The sequence below is a fragment of the Trachemys scripta genome, chromosome 6, assembly GCF_013100865.1.
Source record: "Trachemys scripta elegans isolate TJP31775 chromosome 6, CAS_Tse_1.0, whole genome shotgun sequence".
Taxonomy (NCBI): domain Eukaryota; kingdom Metazoa; phylum Chordata; order Testudines; family Emydidae; genus Trachemys; species Trachemys scripta.
In genome coordinates, this window is record NC_048303.1 from 65,360,416 (window position 1) to 65,376,152 (window position 15,737).

Genomic DNA, 15,737 nt, shown 5'->3' on the forward strand with positions numbered 1-15,737 from the left:
TGTCTTTCCCCTTCCCCTCCCCCCACCCCAACTGCCAGCTCTGCAAACTTTATCTGAAACCTGAAAGTCAAGTTTTAGTCTTTGTGGCTATCATACATCACCAATAATAAAAGTTTTGCATATGAAACTTAGTCAACAATTTGGATGTGTGAACTGGAAAAGAATTAGCTTATTTTTGCCAAAATGTATTGGTTCTGCAATACTAACAGAAGTAAAACTTTATTTAAAAAAATATTTGAATCATTAAGATAAGTACATAGGATCTGAATACCTGGACAGAGAAGATCTGTTTAGTAAAAAGGAAGCTTTTTTGGATAGTTGGTTTTCTGTTTGATGTCACACACTAAAATACTCTTTTGTATTAATTTGCTGGCCTTGAAGCAATATTTAATGCTAGTATTGCCAGAGCTGTATTGGACTAGTGTGTTGAGTTGTGGGGTTTTTGATGAAAAATCCCCTTTAGTGTTTAAACATTAGAGACCAGTTTCTCATCTGTTGCTTACTCTTGAGGGCTGCTCTGCAGCTGCTGTTTTCACTCCAAAGCCACCTGTTGCCTTCCTTTGTCATCACTGTACAGCAATATACATTGCAGCTACAGACATCAGGAAAAGGAAGAGACTACTTGTGTTCTAGGTAGATAAAGATCATCTCCCTTCCTTGTTCACCCTGGGAAAGGGGGTGAAGAAACCATGCTCCCAGCAGGGCCTGTGAAAGGGAGCAATATGAAGTATTTCCCTGTGCACTTTCATGGGGTCTTTGGGGAGGGGGTTAAGAATCTCATGGCAAGATGCCCTCCCTTCTAGGATTACCAACATTGTATTTCAAAAATACAGGACTGTTTTCTTAGGGGTAGGAGTATCCTGTACCCATGGGGGCCAGGGGTGGGATGCCCAGAACCACAGAAGGTGGGGAGAACTAACCATGTGGCAGTTGAGGAACCCTTCTGCGCCCTGAAGCAGTCAGACTGTCTTGGCTGCTGGGATCCAGCTCCGGAATTGAACAAGGGAGCACTGAAGGGGCAAGATTGGGAGGGGAGCAGAAGATGCATTCGTGAGTAATGGCCCCCTGCTGGACAGGGCTCCCTGCTGACTCCAGCCCTTGAGTGTCTCCCTGTCTGCTGTCACTGCCGGCTGTGTCTAACAGGGCAAGTGGATGGGGTTGTGTGCCCCAGAGCTGTGCTGAAGGGCCAGGGTCAGGATGGGGCTCTGTCTGGCGGGGGGAGGGGGGGGGTCAGTATGTGCGGGATATAACTTTCCATTTCCCGCTCACAGTCTCTCTGCCAACGCCCCCAGGAGGGGAACATAATTGCTGGTTGGTGGCAGCTGCAGCAGTGGAGGAGCGAGACGGGCAGGGAGCCTGGTTCTGGCAGCTAAGGCCATCTGTACAGAGCCCTGTCTGCTTTTCTGGCTGGACAGAACACCCTCCTGACCAGCCTCTCAGTGCCGCTCCATCAGGTCTTCGTGCCCCCCAATAAACTTATTGCCTTCACCCCCCCCCCAGGGGGCCACGCCCCATAGTTTGGGAACCTCTGCACTGTAGGTACATCGGTTCAGTAAATCATGGGACTGATTTTGCATTACTAAATTGTCTAATTTTGCAAACTTTGTATCACTGGAAGTTAAGGTAATATTAAAAATATCATTGTGCAAACCAGTTTTTATTATATTGAAATACGGGATAAAAGGTGTCCCGTACTTGTTTAGTATGGGACAGGCAATTTTCTATTTAAATAATGCACATCCTGACTGTTCACAGCCCTACTTGAGGCCTAAGCAGGTGGTTAAGCTCCTCCTGCAGAGCATCCTTTTTCCTCACTCTCCACTTCATGTTTTATGCCGGTAGAATTGATATGCATCCACAAAGCACATCTTCCATCGCCAATTACCTTTAGCAATAAATCCTTTCCCTCAATATCTGTGTTTAGCTTCTCTTAAAAGCCATATAGTATAAGTCGCTGGTACTTAGCTATGTTCCTCTTCACCCTTTTTCTAGGGGAAAACACAGGGCTCTTCACCTTCCTCTCCAGCCATGGATGTAGGGTGAAGCTGGGGCATCTTTAATCCAGCCCCCCCTCACATCTTTTAGAGAAGAGGAGGATTTGAGTGTACTTCTCCTTCTTAAGCGTTAGGGGTGTGTGTGTGTGTGTGTGTGTAGGTGGAGGGGGGGGGGGAAGGGAGGGAGGGAGGGAGTGTGGTTTGCTGGGTTTTTTCAGATCCCCTCTCTGCAAACCTGATGGGGGAGCTATTGGAAACTTCTTCCCTGTCCTTTAAGCCTTGATGGGGGAGTGGTCAGGGAGGGCTTGAACACTGAGCTGGTGGGAAGAATCGCACTGCCTAGGGCCCAAGCAACTTATTTCCTTTCCCAGAATCAATGCCTGCAGTGCATTTTGGTGTGTTTCCTTGGTGATGGTGTCCCACCAAAAAGAGGCAGTAGCTGAAGGTTTCTAGGCAGAGGAGGCTACAGGGGTCAGTAGTTTAAATTCTTTCTTTGTGGTGCTTACATTTTTTTAAGTGGTCATTTCTGCTTCAGATATTAAGCTTCAGGCCTTCTCTGTTTAAACCTTTTCTTTTTGTGTTTCCTTCTTATTTTTTTTCGTGTTCCCCTGCCACTATAACCAAATTCCTTACCCTAGCAATAACTTCATCATGGATTATGCTAAAACTACAAGACTCTTTTGTAACTGAGCCGTTTGACAATTTATCTTTATGTAAATATGGTACTACAGGCTGGAATGTTAGGTTTTTAAGTTGAGCATGTTTTTTAAAGAAAAAACAAGATATAAAAATTGTAAAACCAAAACCAAAAAATTGACACAGACTTTAAAACAGCTTAGGAGGATTCCTAATGCTTATTAAAGTCTAGCACTGCAAAATAGCCCACAGTATGATAGGTTTGAGCATTTAAATGTGTGCTACACAATAATGTTTAAAACTAACCCTTTTTCTGATGGGATGAAATCTTTAGATAGGACCGTTTAAACTTAGATTTTATGCCATGTATTCTTATTTTTAACGTAGGTTGGTTGAAGACTTTTGATGACTACTTCAGAGATCAGACACAACATATCCTAAACAACATGGTGGTAAAACTGCAAGAAGACAACAAGAGGAAGTTCATGTGGTCTGAAATCTCTTACTTTTCAAAGTGGTGGGATGGAATAGATAGCCAAAAAAAGGATGCTGTTAAAAGGTTTGAACATCTGTATTATTTGCTGATATATACTATATTTGTAGAGTTTTGTAACTCTTAATGATGCGCTTAAATACATGTAAACTTGAAGCTTCATTGCTAGAAGTATACTTTTCTTAAAGTTACCTTATTTTTAATATTATGCTGGATGACGGTGGTTATACTTACATTTTTTCATAATTTTTAATTAGGTTTTTTTCAGGGAATTTGAGGCAGGCTGCATATAAGACAACTGCATTTTTGGCAAAGAACCAAATAAAAATATCCGTGTATATATATTAGGATCAAATAGTAGCTGCTCCATAGTTCAAGTTGCAATTAAGTCTTCATTTTAAGCCTAAGTTGTACTTCCCCAACACACAAAAAAGTTATGTTAGCCTCAACATTGATAAGTTGGGCCTGAAGCTAAGATAGTTTACAGAAAGATTCTATGTGCATATGATAATGGGTTCCTTGATTAGGACATCTAATTGAGGTGTTTATCAGATTTTTTTTTTTTTTTAAATCCTTGATGTTTTTGACAACACTCTGTAGCAATAAAAAAATATTGTCCTCCTTAGATGAACTCTAGTGCAAGGACTACTTTTTTATTTGAGAACAATCAAATTTAAAGAAAGTATCAACATTTTTATTAATGACAATAGGGTAATCTCTTACAGTGATCTTAAGCTACCCTTAAAAAAAGAAAAGGGGGGAGGGAAGCAAGCCTCTCTCCATTTAATTTGTAGGGATAGTCCTGAAAATGTAAACTGATCACTTGAGGGGCTTCTAAATAGAATAAGAACTTTCCACCAAAATTAAAGTTCTCAAATGAGTTGGTTTGCTCCATCTATCTTGAGAACGTAGAGTAGAAGATTAAGTTTAAGAGATTTCCCCATTATTGCCAACCCAAAGTGATCAAAAAGCATGAGTCAGGTTCTCCTCCAAAATTATGATTGGTTTAAAAATCATGAGACTAAAAAAAGGGGGGGGGGAGTATTTGTCTTCTGTTTTTTAACCTGAAAAGGTGCATTTTTCACATTTTCAAACTTCTTTACAAAGATGTGGGCTAGAAACTTAAATAAATAAATCTGATATTCTCATGTAATCATAAAACTCCAAGAGCTGGGACTCTGATAAAAAGAACAAATATCAAGACTCTCATTAAAATCACAAGAGTTGGCAACATTATTTATGTATTTCATGGTGGGATGTGAACCAGGGGATGGGCTGGAAGATGCCACCTCACACTGCTGTGTTTCCTGTTCCCAGTCTCCAGATAAACCCAGTATTCCCCTTATGTAGAGCTCCTAAGATGCTGACTTCCTATGGATCTTATTAGGTCTGTGAGAATTGCACATATTGTTAGGATTTATCTTGTGGAACTTAGTAGGGGGTGTGAATGGTGATGGCAGATTATGTGGTGGGGGCAGTGGAGAAAGAGAGGAAAGTGAGTAAAATAGCAATAGGTGCTGCAGAAGTAAGAGGTCTACTCATTTCAGTATTATAGTAGTCTCTTAAATTAGCATTACAAATATTTTTTCTGTATCCATTCACTGCATATTCTTGCCTTAGTCACTGCATCTTGTTTAATGTTAGTACTGAATTTGCCCAGGCAATTTTACCTGGGCAATTTCTGACCTGACTGGGTTTTTATGGAATTAATTTATAATTCAGACATTACTGCCTTTGGAAATTCTGAAAGTTGATTAAAAACTCTTGATTGAAAGTGAAATTCAGGGAGCGATAGTGATGGGTGACCCATTTCCACCTCTCTTGTGCCATTCCTAAGCTCACTCCTCATTCCTTCCTTCCCTTCTCTTGTTGTGTCTGGAATGCCCATTCTATGTCTGTTTAAACAAACAAAAACAAAAAACCACCCAAAGCTGTTCATGACTGCTTCATATCTCTCTTTCCAGTTCTTGGCTATGAGAGACCTGGATCCCTCTATCTGACCTCGCCTATGCAACTACCCTCTTTTATGGAGGCATCACCTTCTCTTACATTCTCTTCTCTGGACCAGACTTTTTCCTCTTTTGAACAGTACTGCCTCCAACTCTCCTCTCCTTTCTTCCTCCATGTTCCTGTTATGTATTGTCCACCCAACTCATCCCCCATCAGTCTTCCTCTTTGATTTAGACTCCTGGCTCTCTTCCTCCCCTCAGTCCCCTACATTAATCCTTCAGCTTCCATGCTGATGGCCCATCTGACCCCTTAGATGCATATTTCCTTGTCCTCACTTCTTCATTTGACCATTTGACCTGAAGCCCTGATTCAACTCTTCCACTCACCAAAAGGGCCATTCAATTTATTTGGTCTTCACCAAACACAGCACTCTCTCCAATTTCTCTGTTGCTGAATGCTCCATCTTCAACCATCGTTGGATCTTTCACCCTCTCCCATCAACTCTCTCCCCCCCCGACCTGTCACTCAGCCTGTCCATGACTTCCAGTCCCTAATCTGTAGATTTCTAATCTGCTCTCAGCCCTATCCTCCCCATTCCCTGTCCTTTCTTCTATTGATATGATTGTTGATTCTCTCCATGCTTCACTATCCTCCACCCTTGACTTTTTTGGGCCTCTCTTCTGCTCCTGCTCTTGCTCCATGTTGCTTCTCTGATGGAAATCCTGTGACCAGGCTGGCTTCCTCCGCTACAAATTCATTCACTCTTATTTCAGTTAAGCCATCTTCTGAACTGAGCAACACTGTTTCTAACTTGAGTGAATCCCATGTCCTCAATCCCAGCCATCTTTTCTGAACCCTTTATGCACTCGGCACCCCCTCTCCTCTTTCTGCCGTCACTTCTCCCTCCATACAGGATCTCACTGATTTCCTGCAAGAGAAAAACAAACTATTAAATGACCTTCCCCCTCAGCTTGCCTTTCCTTTCCCTCCTACAATTGTCTCCTGCTTCTCTTAGCACACAAGTTTCTCACCTTTTCTCTATCTCTAACCCTGCCCAGTAACTACACCCCATCCCATCTTTTGATCTCCCTCATGCCCACTCATATCTCCTCCTTTACTTTTCTCTTTCTTAATCTCTCTCTGCTCTGGATCTTTCCTCTCACAATAAAATTATGCTTTGTATTGTCCATCTTAAAAAAATAAATAAAACAACCCATCCTTGATCTCACTTGCTTCTCTGGCTACCACCCCTTCTCCCTTTGATTTCTGAGATTGTTGAATGAGTTGCTTACAGATGCTGTCTGAAGTTCCTCTCCTCCAATTCTATTCTAGACCTTTTTTCAGTCTGGCTTCCACTGCTTGTGCTCCATTGAAACCACTCTTGCCAAAATCCTCAATGATCTCTTCCTAGTCAAAACTCACCAGTACTCCATCCTCAGCTGCCTCCACCTGTCAGCTGACTTCAATAACATTGACCATGCTCGTTTTGAAATCTTGTCCTCTTGATTCCATGACTATCTTTTCCTGGTTCTCTTCCTAATTCTCTAATCACTCCTTAAACTTGTTCTTTAAATGATCCTCATCCCCCTCCAACTTTCTGTGGGGTTTCCACAGGCCTCTATCATTTGCCCCCTTCTCTTCTTCCTCTACACCTTATTTTTAAGTAATCTCATTTACAAACACAAATTCAACTGCCATCTGTTGCTGACAACTCAGAGTGCTACCGCTCTACTCCAAACCTGTGTTCTTCTGTTCAAACTAAAATCTTGACCTGTATTTCTGACATATCCTAGTGGATTTCTAGCACTCATCTTAAGCTCAATAAGTCTAAAACAGAGCTCTTAATCTTCCCCTGCAAGTCCTCTCTCAATTGCTGGATGGCACCAACATCCTGCCTGCTACTCAGGGCCTTAACTTGGGTGTTTGACTTGGACCTCTCCTTTGGCTCCTCATGTTCAGACTGTCTAAATCTTGCTGATTCTTTCTGCATAATATTTCTAAGATACCGCCTTTCTTATCCAACTATTGAACTAAAACTGTTGTCCCAGTTCTCATCATCTCATGTCTGTTACTGCAGTATCCTTTTCTTTGGCCTTGACAAATGCAATCTTGACCTGCTCATATCCATTTAGAATGCTGCTGCAAAGGTGATTTTCCTAGCTTTTTGCTTTGACCATGTCATTCTCTTCTCATCCCTCTACTGGCTTGCCCCCTCTATCATATCAAATGTAAGCTACTTGTCTTCGCTTTCAAGGCCCTTCACAGCCTATCTCCACCCTACCTATCATCTCACATTCTCTATTGGTATGTTGACTCCTGCCTTCATCGGCCACTTGTTAAATTTTCAAATAAGCACCTTTGTGATTTCACCCATGCTGACCTTCATGCTTGGGAAGAGCATCTTATAAACATCTGCACAACTACTTTGGTATCCTCCTTCAAAACCCCTCTTTTAAAACTCTTCTGTAAAACCTCTAGAAGGTTAACTGTTTGGCAATGGTCTCAGCACACAAATGGCCTATCAGCTTAGTTAATACTGTTTCTTCTTCAGGTAGATGCAGCTGTGTATTCCACATAAGAGCTGGAGAATTTTGCCTAGCAGTACACGTAGGGACAGTATTCATGCCTTATGGGTGTAGCCCACCCTCTAGCTATATGAGGCGGTGTCACTCCAACCCCCCCTCAGTTCCTTTTCACCGCCCATAACTGGAGTTGGAGCTCAGTGGATATCACTTCACATTCACTTATCTGTTTTTTAAGAATTACCCTTCCGTGTTCTGTATATAGTTTTTATGTAGTTAGTATTCTAGATAGTGTTAGGATACTTATTGCCCTGTGTGATGCCCTCACTAGGGTTCAAATACTACCTGTAGAGTGAGTGTAGTGATTCCTAATAGTGATCCCTACATGAGGTGCTTGCAGTGTTCAGGCAAGGGGCGTACTAAGGAGCAGTGCTCTTATATTTAAGTTGTTCACCAAAAGAACCCAGGTGGTCAGTGAATTACGCTTGAAGCAGCACCTTTCTGAGCAGGCCATGAGACCTGGACTCTCCACTTGTCCAAGACTTTGCCATGGTTGTGGCCTCCACTGCCATGATACTCAATATGCAGAAGCTCAGAAACTACCCAGTTCTGCCACCTCTATTCCTAGTGACTAGGGACCAAATTTTTAAAATGTATTTTAAGTATCTAACAATGCAGATAGGCATTTAGTGGAATTTTCAAAAACACCTAGGTGAAATAATTGAAATCAACCTATCAGCATTTTTAGTTTCCTAAATACCTTCTAAATCTGGCTCTAGTACCTTACTATGCAAGTGGCTTCTGAATCAATGAGATTTTTTTACAGAATACAGTACTATTCCATGTGAATAAGGGTGGCAAAATTTGGCCCTACAATTTAAAGTCCATTCACCAAGTGATCTAAAATCCCCACTGATAAAGCCATTTGGAATAATGTAGGATACTAAAAAATTCAACATTTATGTTTACAAGGAGAGAAGAAAAGCTTGTGTCCAAGATTCCATAGTCTCCTTTTAGATTTTTTTCATCTACAAAAGTCTGAAGTAAGGGGGTTAGTCCTAGAATATGTGCATAATTACATATCTTTCCCTTTGCTTTGCATGGTAAAACAAGCTAATGGGAAATTTTAAAGTATTGCTGAACTTGCTGACTTCTTAGAGTAGACCTCCTGGTAGCCATCTTTTTGCCTGACTAATAGCTGCTTGGCAGTGGGTTGCAGAGGTATTATCCGTTGAATCAAGCTTTTCTTTCTTTCTGGATGTGTTTAGAAAGATCCTTGTTGTTGATATTTTTATTTAATACTTACAGAGATCACATTTTTCTAGGACTTGTTTTGATGTTTTCTCTCTTAATCTGTCTCTCAAATATTTATTACAGTAGTTGTCACTGAGATCATTTTGGGGGGGAAGAATAGTTTTACTAGTTTTATAAACCAGTCACATTGGTCAGTTACATTTGTTTTTGGAGCATTTTAGCCGTGTTGGTCCTGGGATGTTAGACAAGGTTGGTGAAATATCTTTTAGTGGACCAACTTCTGTAGGTGAAAGAAACAAGCTTTCAAGCTTCTTTAGAGGTCTGTTATATTATCAGTCTCACTAACTCTTGACAAGAAAAAATATATAAAAAACAGGATGGCAAGCAAAAACAAAATTACTGTGTGAAATATCTATTACTGTATCTCCACAGAGAGGAACAAATTAACCTTGTCTTGTTCTGATTTAAAAAAAAACCCAACAGCACAATTTGATGTACAATTAATTTACTCTTTGAAAGGAATTGTACTATATTTCTAGTGGAACTCAGTACCCATGTTATGTATGAATTGTTAAGCACTGATCTTCCTGGCTTAAAAGTAGCGTGAATTAGCTATGAAAGTTAAAAATGGTCAGAGTGCTTTGAGACCATCTACTTTTTTAGGTCTTGCTATTTATTTATGTGTATATAGTGTTTAAAAATATTTTTCTAGTGCTTGTAAAGTGCAGAGTCACTTTTATTGAACTTGATCTATAGTAAAGTTAGTCTATACTAAGATTGTTTATTAGATTGCTAACAACTATCTAGGGTCTCTGTGTTGGTCTCTGTTGTGCAATGGTTTATCTCAAAGACAGCTTTCTCTGATAGCTATGACATTTTGGGGTGCAATTCAGACAAATGAGGGGCTATGTCACCTCTGCCCTGCCACTCCACAAACAGCATGCCTGTCACACCCTGAGTGCCCCTTAATGGCCACAGTTCTTGTTAGGAACTATGATCCCAGCAGCCTGTCAGCAAATACCAGCCGCACTCTGGCTTCCACCAGCCTGGGTTATTATTTGCAGGGTGACCCCAACACACTCCCAGTCCCGAATTTTCCCTTAAAAATATGTGTTCTGTACTTCTCAGCTTTCTCCTGGACTGTTCAGGTGTTTTAGGTCCGTTGTTTTTATAAGGGAACAATATACAACAACTTGCCTCCTTAAATAGAGCTACCCAAAACAGTTCACAACACTGGATGAATTTTGATTTAAAGAACAAAAAAAGTTTATTTAACTACAAAGAGAGAGATTTTTAAGCGAATACAAGTAGTAAGTCATTAAGATCAGAAATGATTACAAGAAAAACAAAGATGAAATGTTTCCTAGTACTAAACTTAACAAACTAGACTTGGTTTAAGCTGAAGTTCTTACAACAGGTTTTCGGTGCATTGCTGACCAAATTCTCAGGCTAGGATCTGCTTGTAAGGTCCAGTAGTGGTTTCTTTTGTCTTCTTGGGTGAAAAGAGAGATGGACAGGAAAAGACAAACTGGGTGTTATTGTCCCCTCGCTTTTATAGTTCAGTCACCCTTTGAAATGTATTTTCCTGAGACTCCTAGATAAAGTTCTTTCCAGCTGAGAGCAAGGATACATGGAGTCTGGTGGGGAAGAGGGGTTATACTGTTTCTTTTCACTTGTGTATGATGAAATGCAGATTTTGTTTCTTCTTTTTTCACTCTCTCGTTGTTTGAGGACTCTGTTTATAGCTGGTATGCAAATTGTGTTAAACATACATCCTTTAGTTAAGACAGGCTAACTTGACCAGTTCTACCTAATTGGGGCTACGTGAGTTTGAATATGTGCCTTTAACATCGTACGGGGAGATTTCATAACTTTACTCAGTATTGCGACATTCATTTCAAGATATTATTGACCAGTGAGTTTAATTTTCAAATGATACCTCCCAAGGCATATTTTGTACAAAGATTATTACAGTAGTGCTTAAGGTGTGAATACAGAAATGTTTGGTCACAATAGCATCAAAATATGGTTTACTTGATGTTTAGGGTTGATTTTTAGTGTCCAGTTTTGTTAGTGCTGAGCAGCTCTTATAGCCTTGGCTCTTTTTTATAGTGGGAGTGGCAGCGACTGCTATAAGCAAGTCCCTGTGTACTCTGCATTAAACTGGATCTAAATACTTGGTTTGTGTGGCAGACAGGTAATCTTACAAGTTTCATTAATTTTCTAAAATGGAGGCTTTTATTGAATTACACTTGAAATTAAAGAACAATTAATACAGCATCCCCTGTGGTGTTCTGTTAAATTCAGCTTAATGTACAGCAACCTAGATTTTCAATATTTGCATGTGCAAGATTTTTGCATTGACAGTGCATAATTGTATAATGGAAGTTAAGAAATGGGAAGCTGAAGGTTTGACAGTGTGGAGGGCATTTTGTGGCTTTGTCCCCTAGGTAGGTTGGTTATGGGAAAGAGATTGAGATTGTGGGATAAGCTCATTAATATTTCTGTTAAAATGGTTTCCAGTGAAATAGTTAATTTTAGATATTTTGGCACTATTCCCATGTGAACATCTATTACAATAAATTAATGGATTCTATAAGAGCTACAATATATTCCCTTTTATGGTATAGTAGTTCAGATTTTACATGCTCAGTGCTATTACTGTGAACACTAAATTTCATGGATTTTTACTTTATAGATATATTGTTTTGTTAAATCAGATTTGCACTTCTGGACACAAGTTTACTAAATATTTTTCTCCCAGATTAATAGAAGATGGCCAGTTTGAAATAGTAACAGGAGGATGGGTCATGCCCGATGAAGCTTCTCCTCATTACTTTGCTTTAATTGACCAGCTGATAGAAGGACATCAGTGGCTGGAGAAGACTCTAGGTATATATATATATATATATATGTAATTTTTGTCCCCCAACTTGATTGTTTTAAACTTAAACACTGACAAAGAACTAAGTCAGTCAGCAAGTGTTGTACATTGTTTTGGTGACTGACTATAAGTAGGCATCAGTGCAAGCTAAACTATTTTCAGAGAAACAAATCTGCGCGAAGATAGTTACATTTTTGCTGAGTTTATGATTCTGAAAGTCTAAATGTGAGGAATATTGTTCATGTCTACTCTGTTAAGACAGCCATAATTCTGAAAAGTGGCTTCAGACCTGATTCACAATTTCTGAAGTGGCAGTCAGTGACATGGCGTGGGTGCAGTGGTCTGTCTATACATTGTAAATTGCAGGATTGGCACCTGTATTTGTGATGCTCGTTTGCAAATATAGGTTCCCAGGCTAAGAGCAGTTAAACTATTTTCCATTCTATTATTTTTTCTGTCTTGATCTGTGGAAGAAACTTATATTACTTAAGCATAATAAATGGGGAATAAAATTTGCTTTACTATAGCACCTGTGAACCCATGGTTTCATGAAGGAATTGGGAATCATCAGTATTGTCTCTGCCAACTTTTCAAAATTCATGAATCAGGTCCAAAATATCATGAGATTTTCAAAATAATCGTGGGTCCTTTTTATTTGCCATCTCGTTTTTGAGCTTACAGCATACACATTTTCCACCTTTTCTCTCTAGAAGTAGGGGCCAGATGCTTACTACTACCTTTTCAATGAAAGCTGACATTTTTGTATAATTCTAATTGATTAATGGGGTTTTAAGTAAAATATGAAATATTGTGACACAACAAAAATGCAAGAGACAGCAATAGTGGAAATACTATAGACTCTATTGTACAGGTTTTTATTAAGGGCAAGAGATTGGCCTACTTGTAATTATATATGTATATGCTTCATTTATTTATATTTATATTTATATTTATAAATATATATATATAAAAAAAATAAATAAAATTTGGACTTTGTAATGATAGTGTCTTAAGCAGACTTGTTTTCTTTCTTTCATTTATCTACTTAAACTGTTTGTTAGAGGATGTTGTGAAGGCCAAGACTACAACAGGGTTCAAAAAAGAACAAGATAAGTAAGTTCATGGAGGATAGGTTCATCAATGGCTATTAGCCAGGATGGACAGGGATGCAAAACCATGCTCTGAAGTGTCCACAGCTTCTGTTTGCCAGAAGCTGGGAATAGTCAACAGAGGATGGATCACTTGATTACCTGTTCTGTTCATTCCCTGTGAAGCACCTGGCATTGGCCACTGATCAAAGACAGGATACTGGGCTAGATGGACCTGTGGTCTGATCCAGTATGGCCGTTCTTGTGTTCTTAAACTAAGTGCTTTTCACCACTTGACTTTTCTGAACACTGGGTTGAATAATATGAGTGTAGCTTTCTTTGAAATGAGAAATAAGTAAGAAAGATACAAACTTCTGACACATTCTGCTGCTCAACAGGAGTAAAACCGAAGTCTGGTTGGGCCATCGATCCCTTTGGGCATTCGCCAACAATGACTTACCTTCTGAAACGCTCAGGATTTTCCAACATGCTTATACAGAGAGTTCATTACTCAGTTAAAAAATATTTTGCAACCCAGAAGACACTAGAATTTTTTTGGAGACAGAACTGGGGTATGTATTGTTTTCTTGGTATCACTATGTCATTTGTTGCTTTATACCTCCTGAGAACTGGAAATAGGCATTGAATAAACAGTTGTGAAAACCTCTACAGCAAACCTAGTGCAGAATGTATTAAGTAATTAAAAGTAGGGCTAGTCAAAATTTTAATATTTTACTGGTGCAAAAAACATTTAAAGAAAGGAACACATTTCATTGTGTTAAAAAATTTTGATTTTTTTTCCAGAATTTTCTTCTTTTCTGACAAAAATGAGAAAAAGACAAATGTCATTTAATTTTGAATTTAAAATATTAATTTTGTTTTTTCTCCTGTCTTATTTTTCTACATTCTTTCCCTCTGGAAAGATGGGTGGAGAAAAGTGGGTTTTTTTAAGTTACTTTCTCTCACATTTTAAAACAAAGCAAATGTTTTCCCCTTGTTTTCAGAGGGCAGGAAGAAGTAAAAAGTGGGAAACTTTTTTTTTTTCTTCCCCTTCTCTCTCTATTTTGCTTTCTCTTCTTACTTTTTTCAGTTGGGGAAGGGAAAAAAAAAGGGAAAAGAGGGAAGAGTAGCGTAAGGGTGCAGCGAGAGAGAGACTTTTTTTCTTATAACAAAAATTGCAACAAATTTTTTCAGGCATTTTGCTGAGATTTGAAGGTGTAGAAGAATATGATTCTTCCATTTGTTTTTAATTTTGTCAAGCAGGACTTAAGAATAATCTTCTCAAACAGAATTTACTAAGCAGGATTCTTAAGAGTAATTCATCTTCTCAGACAGTTGGGGTGGTAGAATTAGAATGCAAAGGCTAAAGTTTAATCTAGTACATCAGAATTGTTAAGTGAGTATTCAGGTCCCCTTTAATAACAAAAAAAAAAATCTTTAGTTTCATTAACAGCTCTAGCTAAACAAACCCTATTCAAAAATTCAAGCAGGATATAGATCATATTTAAAGGTTAAGTATCCAGTATAGTAAGTAAATGTCAGCAGATGGATATTGGCTAGAAATGTTTATTCTGTTTTTGTATATGTTTTTACACCATGCTCATTACATAGTATGAGTGCTTTCCAGTAGTGCATTAAGCAGCATGACTAAAATCTGTCATGTATTAGTTCATTCATTCTTTCCCCAGGGGGAGAAGTGTGTGTAGTGGGATGTTTTTGTTTCAGAATTTTAAAAAATAATTAACATTTGTTATTTGTCGGATTTAGAGTAGACCTTGTCAAAAACATGCGCCTTTCGTGTAAAGTGGAGGCTGGTGAGGTTTGTAATGGTCATTAGTTCCTGTGGGAGTTTATTCCACAGTTTTGGTTTGCCTTGGCTCCAGAGAAAGTTCCGTGTACTGCATGAGCTAACTTTACCCTTATTGTTGAAAGTTCCATTGTGCCAGAGGAGTGAAGTTGTTAAACTGTCTTCATCCTGGAGTAATTTTTGTTGTTAAACTTATTTTTTGTGTATGCTGCTCAATTTCTAACTTGACATAGCTTTTCTAAATGGTAGTCAAAATAAACACCGATGTTATGGTTCATGTCCTAGGGTTTGGGTTCACATCAGAGTATTCTAGTCTTTCAGAACTGAAGTCACCTTTAATTCTTCCTGTAAATGATTTTTTTAAAAATGGTTTTGGCCTTTTTTGTTTGATAGATAACAAAACGCTTCTCTGGCTTTCTTTTTTTGGTCTTATTTTTGCTGTTTTATCTTAAAAACATCAGGAATGTTGCATATTTTCTTCCCTAGAATTGCAAAGGATTTCTTGGGGATATCTGAGTATATGTATTGTGAATACCAGGACCTCAATTGAAGGTGTCATATCTTTTTGTCCATTGGAGTTAAATAGGTACTAATAAGACCCCTGCTGCAAAAATCAAAATCTCTTATCTCACTTGCTCAGTTTTCAGTCTCCTGTGTTGTCATAACTTCATTAACTCTCCAGTAGTTTTCAAGTGTAACCAAGACCCGAAGGAAAAATCAAACACTTTCTTGACAAAACTTTCAGGTCTTTTTTTCACATCCATAAAGTAGTAAAAAGCTGATTCCCACCCCCATTTTTCAGCTCACCTAAAAAGCTGATTGCCTGCAGACTTAAAAATATTAATTGAGCACCCTTTGCCTAATATTAGATGTCCTGAATGGATATGAATTGCATGGAGAGTGGGAAATTAGATTTGAGTGGATAAGAGATCGTAAGGTCTTAACAAATCTGAAATTAAGACGGAACAAATTCACCATGAAAAAGTAGCTAACTCTTAACAATCTAGTACATAATCTATTAAGCATATTTCTTGGTAAAATCCTATGAAATATTAAATGTTAAAAATTATTTACATGCTAACTTTAAAGCTTGTATTAGTTTTACATAA

General features: G+C 38.7%; 1 protein-coding gene across 1 annotated transcript in view; it reads left to right on the forward strand.

Annotated features, from left to right (window-relative positions):
* The window catches only part of MAN2A1 (mannosidase alpha class 2A member 1), a 209,014-nt gene that overhangs the window by 53,173 nt on the left and 140,104 nt on the right, over nucleotides 1-15,737 (forward strand). The window contains exons 4-6 of the mRNA XM_034773035.1: nucleotides 3,018-3,189; nucleotides 11,614-11,741; nucleotides 13,220-13,393. Coding sequence (XP_034628926.1) covers nucleotides 3,018-3,189; nucleotides 11,614-11,741; nucleotides 13,220-13,393 — 474 coding nt within the window. The remainder of the gene's footprint in view (nucleotides 1-3,017; nucleotides 3,190-11,613; nucleotides 11,742-13,219; nucleotides 13,394-15,737) is intronic.